Source organism: Drosophila mojavensis, unplaced genomic scaffold (assembly GCF_018153725.1).
Source record: "Drosophila mojavensis isolate 15081-1352.22 unplaced genomic scaffold, ASM1815372v1 contig_81, whole genome shotgun sequence".
NCBI lineage: Eukaryota > Metazoa > Arthropoda > Insecta > Diptera > Drosophilidae > Drosophila > Drosophila mojavensis.
This window is the reverse complement of record NW_025318907.1, coordinates 6,630,685-6,645,470: the sequence shown is the minus strand read 5'-3', so window position 1 is coordinate 6,645,470 and position 14,786 is coordinate 6,630,685. Positions and strand designations below refer to the sequence as shown.

Below are 14,786 nucleotides of genomic sequence, written 5' to 3'. Positions count from 1 at the left end.
TTTTTTTTTTTAACTAAGGTTCAGTGTATCTGGAATTTATATATACATTAAAAGTATCTTTGCCCTTCAAAAGTTAGTTAACGTTACAGTTTGGTCCGACTACAGATGCTATAATACCTAGTATATGTAGTTCGTCTGCTAATCATAACTTGCACTTAGCTTACTCAAATTAGTTACTATATTTTTTTAGTATTTATTTTTTATATGCATATATTTTAAATATCGATTTTCTACCTATTTTCAGCATTTTATACATACAATTATTCTTATATTATTTCGTTTGCAGTTTTAATTTATTGAGTTTGCTCAACCAACATTAAAAAAAAGAAACAAAAATATAAACCCAAATTTTAACACTAATCCTAAACAATAATTACTGAACAACAACAAAACAAAACTCATTAAAACGTAGTTAGTTTCCCATACTAAAAAGTATAAAACTTGTAGTTTTCCCAGTTCAAAAGTAGTGCTCGTTAATTATTAGTGCCTAGTAGTAAACCTTGGTGTTATTTTGTGCGTCCTTTAACTATTATTTATATTTGTTATGTTTTTTGTACTATAAAATGCTTGCAAACCTAACTTATCATAACTCTCGCCTGGCCTATAAAATGCTTTAAAAAACTCTTGCTTTTACTGCCGCTTAAGTTTTTTATATTTCAGGAATTGTACGTTTGTGTGTCCTCTATATATATTTTGTGTTACATATGTTATGCCTTTCGATTATATACTATTTGTATACAAAATTCTTTTAAATATTTTCATTTACGATCTATCAACATATATATTTTACCCCAAATATAAAATATTTAAGTATGAACCTGTAACTGGTTAAGTTATGTTTCTCATTTAAAACTTTACTAATTATTGTCTCTTTTACCATCATTATCAAACATAAAATTTGTGTATATAGCAAGCAGTATTCGAGAAGTTCAACATGTGTGAGGAGAATGTAAACGATCTGCTGAAATGGGTCACCTCAGTCGAACAGAAAATCTCAAGCGTTGGTGGACCACGAGAGAAAATCGATGAGCTACGGAATCAAATCAATGCGCTCAAGGTAATAAGTCTATAACTTAACAAACTAATATTACTATTTTAGTTTTTCTAAAAAAAATGTAGGTGGTCTGTAAAATGTCCATTAAAATCTTATCCATTTCATTTTTATAGCAAATCAAGGATGAAATCGAATCGCAGCAGCGTCCAGTAGCCACCTGCCTGGAACAAATACGTCAAATTGTTCTCACTGGTGGCGATGTGCTCTCCGCACCAGAGGTCACCACTCTGGAGAACTCTGGTCGTGAATTGCGTTCACGCGTAGATCGTGTTAATGATCGTACACTTCGTCTACTGCGTCGCCTTGAGGCTGGACGAGATGAGCTGACGAAGCTGCGCAGCGAGCTAGATATCTTTTCCGACTGGCTGCAGCTGGCACGTCGCACACTCGAGGATAAGGAACGCTCGCTATCAGACCTCACGCGACTCGCTTCGCAGGCAGACACTATTCGTGAGTTTGTCAGCGATGTGATTGGCCACCAGGCGGACCTACGTTTTATTACCATGGCCGCGCAAAAGTTTGTCGATGAGAGCAAGGAGTTCTTAGCTGTGCTTAACGACTTCCGCACTTCACTGCCAGAGAGGCTGCCACACGTGGAGCCATTGTCTAGCGCCGAGAGTCCCATACGCCAGGAAGTTTCGTTGGTGTCAGCACAGTACAAGGATCTACTGAACCGTGTCAATGCCCTGCAAGACCGTGTCTCGGGCTTGGGTGGTCGGCAGCGTGAATACCAGGATGCCTTGGATAAAGCCAATGAATGGCTGCGTAGCGTACAACCACGTGTTTCGCGTGTTATATCTGAACCTGTCGCTGGAGATCCCAAGGGCGTGCAAGATCAGATGAATGAGGCCAAGGCATTGCACAATGAGCTTCTGTCTAGCGGTCGTTTGGTGGACAATGCTCAGCAAGCTTTAGATAATCTTCTACGCAGTTTGGGCGGTCAACTCAGTCCCATGGAAATCAATCAATTGGAATTGCCTATCGCTGATTTGAAGAACAACTATCAACAGCTTTTGGATACGCTTGGAAACCACTGCAAGACCTTGGATAAGACTCTGGTACAATCACAAGGCGTGCAAGATGCCCTCGACAGCTTAGTGGGCTGGGTAAATCAAGCCGAGGATAAGTTCAAATTGAACTTGCGTCCCGCTTCGCTTATCAAGGAACGTCTACAGGAACAAATACGCGAACACAAAGTACTTTTAGCTGATTTGCAGTCGCATCAAGCTAGCATCGATAGCGTTCAAATCTCTGCCAAGCATCTGCTAGCCAGTGCATCCAATGCACGTATAGCCAAGAAGGTGGAGTCAAATTTGAACGATGTAACTGGCAAGTTTGAAAAACTCTATGAGAAGGCTAACAAGCGTGGGGAATTCCTGGATGATGTATACAGTCGTCTCTCCAAGTACCTGGATGATATTAGCACCGTGGAACAGCGCATGGGCAGTCTGCAGGAGGCCCTTGACAGCCGCGAGACCAGTTTGCTTGCCACGGAGGAGGTAGCGCGTCGCATGCTCGATTTGGCCCGTGAAAAAGACCAGCTGGCGCCACAGTTTGAGGATTGTGTGCGTAATGGCAAGGAGCTAATTGGATTGCGCGATGTGACCGATACGGGCGCTTTGCGTGATCGTATCAAGGCTTTGGAATCTCAGTGGCGCAACGTCAACATCAGCATAGATGAGCGCGCCAAACTATCGAAGCAGAAAGCTGAACGTCGTCAAGCATACGAGAGCCTTAAGGACGAGGTTTTATCTTGGCTAACCAGCACAGAAGGACGTGTCAATGCTCTTGCGCCTGTAGCCATCGATCTAGACAAGATACGTCAACAGAATGATGAATTGAAGCCTATCTGCAAGGACTATCGTGACTATGCGCCAACTATTGACAAGATTAATGATATTGGCTCCCAATATGATGCACTTGTTAGGCCCGAGAGTCCCTCACGTAAACGCTCAACATACAGTCCTATTAAAAGAACAAGTCCGCTGCGTCGCATGTCTGGAGACGCCAGAAGCCCCAGCCCGACCAAGGGAGGCATACTGTCGCCACTATCGACTGGTTCCAGTGGATTCGGTAGCCGCAGATCCTCTCAGGATGGCTTCCAGCTCTCTGAGCTGTCTCCTGTGCAGCAACAGTTGAGCGAGATTAACAATCGCTATGGTTTGATTGGAGTTCGTCTAAATGATCGTCAACATGAGCTTGATAATCTAAGTGAAGAGTTGCGCAAGCAGTACGAAAATCTCAAAGGATTGGCGCAGTTCCTGGAACGTATTCAACGCCAGGTACCTAAGGAATCGGTGTCCAATAAAGACGAAGCCGATCGCTGCATTAAACAAGCGCGCAAAATCCTTGAGGATATGTACGAAAAGCAGAGCTTGCTTGACACTACAAAGGCACAAATTAAAGACATTCTGCGACGCAAGTCGGATGTGCCTGGCGCTGAGCAATTACGTGTGGAGAACGACAATATACAAGAGAAGTGGAAGAATCTCAATGACATCTGCAAGAATCGCATTGCTTTCTCTGAGAAGCTGCGCGACTTCCTGGACACCCATGGTAATCTCAAGAGCTGGCTAGATAGCAAAGAGCGCATGCTTACTGTGCTGGGACCGATTTCCTCGGATCCGCGCATGGTTCAGAGCCAGGTACAACAGGTGCAAGTATTGCGCGAAGAGTTCCGCACACAACAGCCACAGCTGAAACACTTGCAGGAACTTGGACACGATGTTGTCGATCATTTAGCCGGCACACCCGATGCACAAGCAGTTGAGATTAAGCTCAAGGATGTGATTACCAAATGGGATGATCTAATGGGTAAGCTGGATGACCGCGCTAATAGTCTGGGCGGTGCTGCCGATAGCTCAAAGGAGTTTGATGCGGCTGTCAATCGGCTGCGTGAAGCTTTGCAAGGCATTAGCGATAACCTGGATGCTCTGCCAACCGAAGGCGATCACCAAGAGAATCTACGCAAGATCGAGAATCTTGAACGACAACTCGAGGGTCAGCGTCCACTCTTAGCTGACGTAGAGCAATCCGCGGCTACATTGTGCAACATTCTCGGCGACCCAGCTTCACGCGCTGATGTCAACTCACGTGTGGCAGCACTGGAGAAACAATATCTGGCGTTGCAAAAGAAACTGGATACGAAGAAGGCTGAAACAGAGGCTTCTCTGCGTGATGGTCGTCACTTTGCTGAGAACTGTTCGAAGACGCTCGGCTGGCTATCCGGCGAGTTGTCCAATTTGACTGATCGTTTGCTGGTATCTGCCCATAAGCCAACACTGCAACACCAGATAGACACGCACGAGCCCATCTATCGAGAAGTTATGGCGCGTGAGCATGAAGTCATAATGTTGATCAATAAGGGCAAGGATCTGTCCGACCGACAACAGGATCGTAGCGTGAAACGGGATTTGGATCGCATACAACAGCAATGGGAGAAACTGCGTCGTGAGGCAGTCGATCGTCACACGCGACTGCAGACCTGCATGGAGCATTGTAAGAAATACTCTCAGACCTCAGAGACCTTCCTTGCCTGGCTACGTACCGCTGAGGATAAATTGGCGGATCTAACCCCTGGCGTGCTATCCAAATCAAAATTGGAAACTCGTCTGCGTGATCTGCAAACGTTCCGTAGCGAGGTTTGGAAACATTCGGGAGAGTTTGAAAATACCAAAGGTCTGGGTGAAACATTCCTCAGCAGTTGTGACATTGACAAGGAACCAATCAAGGCTGAGTTACAAGACATACGCGATCGTTGGGAGCGCCTGAATAATGATTTGATTGCACGCGCTCATGAGATTGAGAACTGCTCGCGGCGTTTAGGTGACTTCAATGATGAGCTCCGCAACCTGGATCATTCATTGGGTCGTTGTGAGGATCGACTGGCCGCACATGACGCCCTGGGCGGAGCTGCGAAAGACCCCAAGCTACTCGAACGCGTCAAAGCTATTCGCGAAGAGTTGACGAATCTAAGTAAACCACTGCAATCACTCAAGGCGATGGCAAAGGATATTAGTGCCGAGGCACGCGCCGCCGGCGGTGATGCTGATCATTTGACCAGTGAAGTTGATGGATTAGCTGATCGCATATCCGAATTGCAAGGCCGTTTAGATGATCGCTGTGGTGAGCTACAATCGGCAGCAACTGCTGTATCCCAGTTCAACGAACAGATGAAGAGCCTGGGTATTGACCTGAATGATCTGGAAGCTGAGGTTGAGAAGCTTTCGCCGCCTGCACGTGAAATTAAGATTGTGCAACAGCAAATAGATGATGTGGGCAAGCTTCAGAATAAACTTGATCGTCTAGTTGGTCGTTTGGAGGATGCCGAGCGTGCCGCGGATGTTCTTGTAGACGCCGGATTTTCTGCGGATACTACCCAGACTCGCGAGCAAATCTCTACCTTGCGCAAGACCCTCGGTCGTCTTGATAATCGTGTGCGTGATCATGAAGATAATCTACAGGGAACACTTAAAGCTTTGCAAGATTTCTATGATATGCAGTCACAAGCACTGGATGATATCCAGGATGTGAGCGAGGAATTCAAGCGCATGAAGCCCGTGGGTTCCGAGCTGGATCAGATCAGACGCCAGCAAGAGGACTTCCGCAACTTCCGAGAACGGAAGGTTGAACCCCTGGCTCAAAATGTAGACAAAGTCAACATGGCAGGACGTGATCTGGTACGTTCGGCAGGTAGTGGAGTTTCTACGACTACCGTTGAGAAAGATTTGGAGAAGCTGAATGACCGGTGGAACGACTTGAAGGAGCGTATGAACGAACGCGATCGTCGTTTGGATGTGGCTCTCTTACAATCTGGCAAGTTCAAGGAAGCGCTAGCAGGTCTGTCTAAATGGTTGAGCGACACCGAAGAAATGGTTGCTAACCAAAAGCCACCAAGTTGCGACTACAAAGTTGTCAAGGCGCAGCTACAGGAACAAAAGTTCCTCAAGAAAATGTTGTTGGATCGTCAGAACTCTATGGGTTCATTGGCCAACCTCGGTAAAGAGGTGGCTAATCACTGCGAACCCGCTGAGCGCGCTTCTATTGAGAAGCAACTTAATGATCTGATGAAGCGATTCGACGCATTGACTGATGGTGCCGAACAGCGTGAACAGGATCTGGAAGAGGCCATGGAAGTGGCCAAGCGCTTCCATGACAAGATTAGCCCACTGGAATTATGGCTGGATAATACGGAGCGTGCAGTTAAGGCCATGGAACTGATACCCACTGATGAGGAAAAAATACAGCAACGCATTCGGGAGCATGATCGTCTACACGACGAGATTTTGAGTAAGAAACCTGACTTTACGGATCTCGCAGATGTAGCTGCTCAGCTGATGCACTTAGTCAGTGACGAGGAGGCCGTTAATCTGGGAGAAAAGGTTCGTGGTGTGACCGAACGATATACAGGTTTGGTAGATGCCAGCGAAAATATTGGCGCATTGCTTGCCGAATCCCGTCAAGGATTGCGCCATCTGGTTTTGAGCTATCAGGACTTGGTTGCCTGGATGGAAAGCATGGAGAGTGAGCTAAAGCGTTTCAAGTCTGTGCCTGTGTATGCCGAAAAGCTGTTGGAGCAAATGGACCATCTCATAGAATTAAACGAGAACATTGCTGGGCACGCAAATAATGTGGAGTCGACTGTTGAATCCGGCGCAGAGCTTATGAAGCACATTTCCAACGATGAAGCCATACAACTTAAGGATAAGTTGGACTCTCTGCAACGTCGCTATGGTGATTTGACAAATCGTGGTGGTGATCTGCTCAAGAACGCTCAAAATGCTTTGCCATTGGTGCAGCAGTTCCATGAAGCCCATAATCGTTTGGTCGAATGGATGCAGAGCGCCGAGGCAGCTTTAGCACCTAGTGAGCCACGTCAAGCTGATGTGTTGCGTCTAGAGACTGAGCTTTCCGATATGCGTCCCATGCTGGACGCCATCAATTTGGTTGGACCACAGCTATGCCAATTGTCGCCGGGAGAAGGTGCCGCTACTATAGAGAGCATTGTTACCCGAGATAATCGTCGCTTCGATGCCATCGTAGAGCAGATTCAACGTAAGGCAGAGCGCCTGCATCTAAGCAATCAGCGAGCCAAGGAGGTAACTGGTGATATTGATGAGCTGTTGGAGTGGTTCCGTGACATGGACACCACATTGCGTGAGGCCGATCTGCCAGCTATGGAACCTAAATTGGTGCGCGCTCAATTACAAGAACATCGATCGATCAATGATGACATATCCAGTCAGAAAGGACGTGTGCGTGATGTGACCGCCGCTTCAAAGAAGGTTCTACGAGAATCGCCACAAAGTGAGAATACGGCAACACTTCGTGAGAAGTTGGATGATCTAAAGGAGATTGTTGACACAGTTGCACAGCTGTGCAGCGAACGTCTGGGTATCTTAGAACAAGCTTTGCCACTTTCAGAGCACTTTGCTGATTCTCATTCGGGTCTGACCACCTGGCTGGATGATATGGAACAGCAAATCTCACGCTTGAGCATGCCAGCTCTGCGTCCCGACCAGATCACATTGCAGCAAGACAAGAACGAGCGTCTGTTACACTCCATAGCCGAGCATAAACCACTGCTCGATAAGCTGAACAAAACTGGCGAAGCTCTGGGCGCGTTGGTCGCCGAAGAAGATAGTGCCAAGATCAATGAGATCCTCGACACGGACAATGCCCGCTATGCGGCGTTGCGTCTGGAATTGCGCGAACGTCAACAGGCACTGGAAAGTGCCCTGCAGGAGTCCAGCCAGTTCTCCGATAAGCTTGAAGGCATGTTACGTGCTCTTGCCAACACGGTGGATCAGGTGAATCAATTGGACCCACTCTCAGCACTGCCACAGAAGATTCGTGAGCAAATCGAGGACAATGATGCTCTAATGGATGATCTGGATAAGCGTCAGGATGCATTTAGCGCTGTACAACGAGCTGCCAACGATGTCATTGCCAAGGCTGGCAACAAAGCTGATCCCGCTGTGCGCGACATCAAAGCGAAACTAGAGAAACTAAACAATCTGTGGAATGATGTGCAGAAGGCCACTAAGAAACGTGGCAGCTCCCTGGATGACATACTGAGTGTTGCGGAGCCCTTCTGGAAGCAGTTGAACAGCGTAATGAAGACTCTTAAGGATCTAGAGGAGACGCTCTCATGCCAGGAGCCACCAGCGGCACAACCGCAAGACATCAAGAAGCAACAGGTAGCACTGCAGGAAATACGTCACGAAATCGATCAGACTAAGCCAGAAGTAGAGCAAGTGCGCCGACATGGCAGCAACTTGATGAACATGTGCGGCGAGCCCGATAAGCCAGAGGTGAAGAAGCACATCGAAGACTTAGATAACGCCTGGGATAATATCACAGCCCTGTATGCTAAACGCGAAGAAAACCTCATCGATGCTATGGAGAAGGCTATGGAATTCCATGAGACACTGCAGAATTTACTCAAGTTCCTGACTAAGGCCGAGGATAAGTTTGCTCATTTGGGTGCTGTAGGCTCCGATATTGATGCTGTCAAGCGACAGATTGAACAACTCAAGGCGTTCAAGGACGAAGTCGATCCGCATATGGTCGAAGTAGAAGCATTAAACAGGTAAGTTTTGAATTTCTTAAAATTAATTTTAGTTCAATTCTCATATCTTATAATCTGTAATAATGATAAATCAACGACGTATTTGTGTGGTCTACCTACAATCGTACAATTGGCAGAGGTCTCGAAAGGCAAGATAGTTTCAAAATTTCGTACGTTCTTTATAGTTCGTTCGCTGTTACTGTGTAAATTTAAGTGCCTGTGCATCGTCTTATCTGCAATCGCCAATCAGTAATCAACGATCTGTGATCTATAATCAAGAATATTTCTTGTAATGCAATATTTATGATCTTAGATCCATAATTTGCGATCTGAAAGTTTTGATTGGTGATATTTGAACTGTGATCGCAAATCTATATTCTTTGATTTGTTATCAAAGATCTGAGATTTGTTATTTCACATTTGCTTTATGCATGTGTTTTTATGATTTATGACAGCAAGCCACTGGAACCAACGGTTCCATTACCAATGCATGTGCACTGACAAAACGCAAGTTATTATTATTATTATCGTTGTTCTGTCTGCCTTTGAATCATCCGTTTAAATTATACAATGCTAATTCTCTGCTAACCACTTACAGACAAGCTGTGGAACTGACGGAACGCACTTCGCCAGAGCAGGCGGCATCAATAAGGGAACCGTTGACCGTAGTCAATCGCCGGTGGGAGGCTTTGCTGCGTGGAATGGTCGAGCGCCAAAAGCAGTTGGAGCATGCTCTGCTCCACTTGGGTCAATTCCAACATGCTCTCAATGAGCTGTTGGTTTGGATTAACAAGACAGACAACACATTGGATCAGTTGAAACCGGTAAGAGAGCCACGTTTTAGCTTCTAGAAAGCATTATCTAATTAGTCTTTCATGTAGATACCCGGTGATCCGCAACTGCTCGAGGTTGAGTTGGCCAAGCTTAAAGTGTTGGCAAACGATATACAAGCGCATCAGAACTCAGTAGACACTCTCAATGATGCCGGAAGGCAACTGATTGAAACTGAAAAGGGTTCTGTGGAAGCCTCCACTACGCAGGAGAAACTGCGTAAGCTGAACAACGAATGGAAGCAGCTGTTGCAAAAGGCTAGCGATCGCCAGCACGAGCTAGAGGAGTCTCTACGCGAGGCTCAAGGCTACATTGCCGAGGTTCAGGACATTTTGGGCTGGTTAGGTGATGTAGATGCCGTGATTGGTGCAAGTAAGCCTGTAGGTGGCTTGCCAGAGACAGCCACCGAACAGCTGGAACGCTTCATGGAAGTCTATAATGAGCTGGAGGAGAACAGGCCTAAAGTAGAAACAATACAAGCTCAGGGTCAAGAATATATTAAGCGCCAGAACCAGATGAAGGTTTCTTCTAGCAATCTGCAGCATACACTGCGCACACTGAAACAGCGCTGGGATGCAGTTGTTTCACGTGCATCCGACAAGAAGATTAAGTTGGAAATTGCACTCAAGGAGGCTACCGAATTCCATGAGACACTTCAAGCTTTTGTTGAATGGTTAACCCAGGCAGAGAAGCAGTTGACTAATGCTGAGCCCGTCTCCCGCGTGTTGGAAACCATTCAAGCCCAGATGGAGGAACATAAGGTACTCCAAAAGGATGTGAGCACACATCGGGAGGCCATGCTGCTGCTGGATAAGAAGGGCACTCATCTCAAATACTTTAGCCAGAAGCAAGATGTGATTCTTATTAAGAATCTGCTGGTCTCAGTACAGCATCGCTGGGAGCGCGTAGTCAGTAAGGCTGCAGAGCGCACACGTGCTCTGGATCATGGTTACAAAGAGGCACGTGAGTTCAATGATGCCTGGAACGGTATGATGCAGTATCTGCAGGAAACTGAGCAAGTGCTGGATCAAATTATCGAAGAAGCCACCGCTTCGAAGGAGCCACAGAAGATTAAGAAATACATTGGTAAGCTAAAGGAGACCCATCGCCAGTTGGGCGCCAAGCAGTCCGTATACGATGGAACAATGCGTACTGGCAAGAACCTCATGGAACGTGCACCGAAGGGCGATCGCCCAGTGCTTGATAAAATGTTGCTGGAACTGAAGGAGCAATGGACACGGGTCTGGACGAAGAGCATTGAACGTCAACGCAAACTGGAGGAGGCCTTGCTACTTTCTGGACAATTTAGCGATGCTCTGGGAGAGCTGCTCGATTGGCTTAAGAAAGCCAAGAGTCGCGTTAATGAGAATGGACCAGTGCATGGTGATTTGGAGACGGTACAAGGCTTGTGCGAGCATCACAAACACATTGAACAGGATCTTCAAAAGCGGGCTGGTCAAATGCAAGGCGTGCTTAAGACTGGTCGAGATCTGGAGCGTTCGGGCAATAATCCCGAAGTGGGTGGAAAGCTCGACGAGCTGCAATCTATTTGGGAGGAGGTTCAAAATGCTGTGGGCAAGCGCGGAGAGCGACTCCAAGTTGCTTTGGTGGATGCTGAGAAACTGAACGCAAGTGTCCAGGCTCTGTTCGATTGGCTAGATCATGCGGAGCATAAGCTACGCTATGCCAAGAATGCTCCTGATGATGAGAAGGTCTCACGTGAGATGATGGAGATTCATACGGAGTTCATGCGGGATTTGCGCGTGCGCGAACGTGAGAAGACGGAAACGTTTGAGTATGCGGAAGTGATCATTGGCAAAGCCTATCCCGATGCCATACCCATTATCAAGAACTGGTTATCGATCATTCAGCAACGCTGGGAGGAGGTACGTCAATGGGCCATCAACCGTGAGTCGAAACTAGAGCAGCATTTGCAATCTCTCAAGGATTTGGATGATAACATTGAAGAACTGCTGGCTTGGCTCAGCGGACTTGAGGGCACGTTATTGAGTAAGTTAATCAGATTAGTTCCTATGTGGTCGATACTTAATGCTTTTTTACTTCCCTATAGATCTAAAACATGAGCAACTGCCAGATGAGATACCGCCTGTGGAGAAATTGATTGAGGATCACAAAGAATTTATGGAGAATACGGCTCGCCGCCAGAACGAAGTAGATCGCGCCTGCAAGCCACGTCAATTGCCACCTGGCGCTCGCAAGCCTTCACGTAGCGGCAAAACGCCAGTGTAAGTGTAATAAAATTACCCTTTAATTTCTGTATATACGAAAAGTTTATTTTGATTTGTTGTTTTATTTTTTATTGCAATTTTTCACCAATTTTACTGCTACAAATATCAAATATTTTCCCCTGCAACGTTTTGCACACAAACTCTTGCCTATCGTCTACCCAAAATACAAAAAAACTATACTGTACACCATGCAACAACTACTCAATATATATATACAACTGTAGTCGTGGCTCCAGTCACGATCTGCGTGAACAGTCGCCCGATGGTCAGCTGCGACGTCAAAGGTTTGACTGCTACTTTATACTCTACACTATAAATTGCAAGCCGCTTACCAACACTGACTCTCACACACGCTCACATTGCCAACTGGTTAAAGTCTGCATTTTGCTTAACCATTGCAACATTAAACCTTTAAAAGTCAAATACCAGACAATCATTCGCTTACAAATAACATTAAGTTATTTCTGTGATCTATGTAACGCTAAAATGTTAAAGATACCTACCTACCTATCAGTACTACATATAATCAATTATAAAGAATTACAAGTTTCAAACTTGGATCATTGTACCCTCGATGTACCTTTACTGAAGTCACAAAGGGTTATAAAAATTCATATTAATACGTTTGTAGTCCTATAATGCGTTAACAAACCAAGTACATAAATTTATCATTGAATACTAAGAGCTTAGAATGAATCCCAAACAAATCTATATTTAACATGAGAATAAAGCAAATATTATTTTTCTATTTATAAATACTTGTATAGCTAATATTTAAAATAATGATAATTTCTTAAAATAATTTATACCATATGTAGACATAACTATAAATGTAGTAATAGTTAGTATCTTTGCCACTTACCACACCACTGCACCTCGCACACACACACTATCTCGTTCACAGCACCCGGCTTTCAACACTGCTGCTAAAACTGTTGCTTTATTTTGAATTCTTACAACCCAACTAATAGTGTAACTTTTCTAATATTTGTTTGTGACTCTCTCTCTTCCACAGTTTCAAGGGTTCGCGCGATCAAGGACTTAACGCTCGCAAGGGCAGGTGAGTTATTTGTCTGAGTTTCTAGACTCTGATTCTTAAATAGTTCCAAGAAATAACTGTGCATGCACTTTCAAAATGCTCAATGAAATTTCTTTTGTTTACTCTCAAATGTTTTTTTTCGGCTCTATGCAACACTATTTTTGGAAATGCTGCGACATGTTATTTATTTCGTGTATACAAATCTATATATACTATCAAAATTTTCTTTGTACTGTTGTTTTGTATTTGTTTATATTGTTTCATTATTTGATCGTGTTTTGTTTTTGTCTCTCTCTTTTGTCTCTTTTTTGTGATTCTACTTTCATCACGCTACGTAAACGTTGCCTCATATCAAACTCTATGCATCTTGCTGCTTAAATACTTGCTCCACATCATAAATAAATCAATATTTATACATATATATTTATATATATATCTATAAATATATGTATATATCTTTAATTGGCTGTGCAGTCGTGTTACGCCCACGCGTGATACGCCCGACAGAGATCGCCTGCCGCATTATGGCCCACGTTTCTCGCCAAGGTAAGTGACCAACCGACCAATCGATGCTTCATTCACCATTTGCTAAATGCTCTGTTAAGTATTTTGTGTATGTTAAGCATTTTGTAGTTTTTTCTTTCATTGTGCTTCCTATAAATATAATCTTAGACTTGTGCTAATCCTATACAACCTTATTTAAGCAGCTCCAATGGTGGAGAACTTGAATTCCGTTCGCCACGTGCCAAACTCCTGTGGAACAAATGGCGCGATGTCTGGATGCTGTCATGGGAGCGCCAACGCTTACTTCATGAGCATCTCATGTATCTGAAGGACGTGGAGCGTGCTCGCAACTTCAGCTGGGATGATTGGCGCAAGCGAGTGAGTACCCTATTTAAATCTAACCAATAATCAGTAAATAATACTTGAAAATATTATATCTTCCGTAGTTCCTCAAGTACATGAACCACAAGAAATCACGCTTGACTGATTTGTTCCGTAAAATGGATAAGGACAACAATGGCATGATACCCCGCGATGTATTTATTGATGGCATACTCAATACGAGTGAGTTCTGAAATCAAATTAGTTAAAATAGTTTTTCTAATTGAGTTTCCTTAACAGAATTCGATACATCGGGCCTGGAAATGAAGGCTGTTGCAGATCTGTTCGATCGCAATGGCGAGGGTCTTATCGATTGGCAGGAGTTCATTGCCGCCCTGCGACCTGATTGGCAGGAACGTAAACCCGCCACAGATTCCGATAAGATTCACGATGAGGTCAAACGTTTGGTCATGCTCTGCACGTGCCGTCAAAAGTTCCGTGTGTTCCAAGTGGGCGAAGGCAAATATAGAGTAAGTCTAAATTAACGTGGGTGTTCATACGATTTTACCATTGCTAACGGTTGTATTTTTTCCTTACAGTTTGGTGATTCCCAGAAATTGCGCCTGGTTCGCATCCTCCGTAGCACTGTAATGGTGCGCGTGGGCGGCGGCTGGGTTGCTTTGGATGAATTCCTGCAGAAGAACGATCCTTGTCGCGGTAAGTTGCACTACTCAGAAGCTATATATATAATCGTTCTAAGTATAAAGAAATTTTGTACACGTACACACACGAAAATTTTCGAGAAATCATGTTAAATTTGATTCATTAATCGCATATTATTTCTAGAGTAACTTTTTGTAGTCCACCATACCACAAAAAAAAGATAATCATAAATATTCAATTCCCATCTCAGCTCATGCATTTTGTCTATACCTTAGATTATATATGCATCATTCTTTTACAAACCCATTTTTGATCATATCTCATAATTCACATACATCAACTTAGGTACAGTTGTGCTTAACAACTAATTATACTATTTTTTATATACAACCTAAAAATTTTTTTAAACATACCAATATATCATATTAATAATACCAAACGGATATGGTCATTTAACCAACAAATCAATATTAAACTTTTGTGCCTAAATATATATAACTAGCATATGAACCCAAAAGAAAAAAGAAACATATAAAAAACAACATAACCTAAACA

The 14,786-nt window shown here is 44.4% G+C and overlaps 1 protein-coding gene across 37 annotated transcripts in view; it reads left to right on the top strand.

Moving 5' to 3' along the window:
* LOC6580893 (microtubule-actin cross-linking factor 1) overlaps positions 1-14,786 on the top strand; it is an 84,365-nt gene that overhangs the window by 64,334 nt on the left and 5,245 nt on the right. For 16 of the 37 annotated variants that reach the window (XM_032730431.2, XM_015164518.3, XM_015164491.3 and 13 more), the window contains 13 exons: positions 911-1,057; positions 1,168-8,645; positions 8,762-8,794; positions 9,223-9,448; positions 9,506-11,465; positions 11,527-11,701; positions 11,929-11,988; positions 12,720-12,764; positions 13,218-13,289; positions 13,451-13,625; positions 13,694-13,811; positions 13,869-14,098; positions 14,168-14,285. In XM_032730431.2, coding sequence (XP_032586322.1) covers positions 911-1,057; positions 1,168-8,645; positions 8,762-8,794; positions 9,223-9,448; positions 9,506-11,465; positions 11,527-11,701; positions 11,929-11,988; positions 12,720-12,764; positions 13,218-13,289; positions 13,451-13,625; positions 13,694-13,811; positions 13,869-14,098; positions 14,168-14,285 — 10,837 coding nt within the window. The remainder of the gene's footprint in view (positions 1-910; positions 1,058-1,167; positions 8,646-8,761; positions 8,795-9,222; positions 9,449-9,505; positions 11,466-11,526; positions 11,702-11,928; positions 11,989-12,719; positions 12,765-13,217; positions 13,290-13,450; positions 13,626-13,693; positions 13,812-13,868; positions 14,099-14,167; positions 14,286-14,786) is intronic. The other 21 variants (XM_032730436.2, XM_032730437.2, XM_032730434.2 and 18 more) reach the window with 4 other exon arrangements.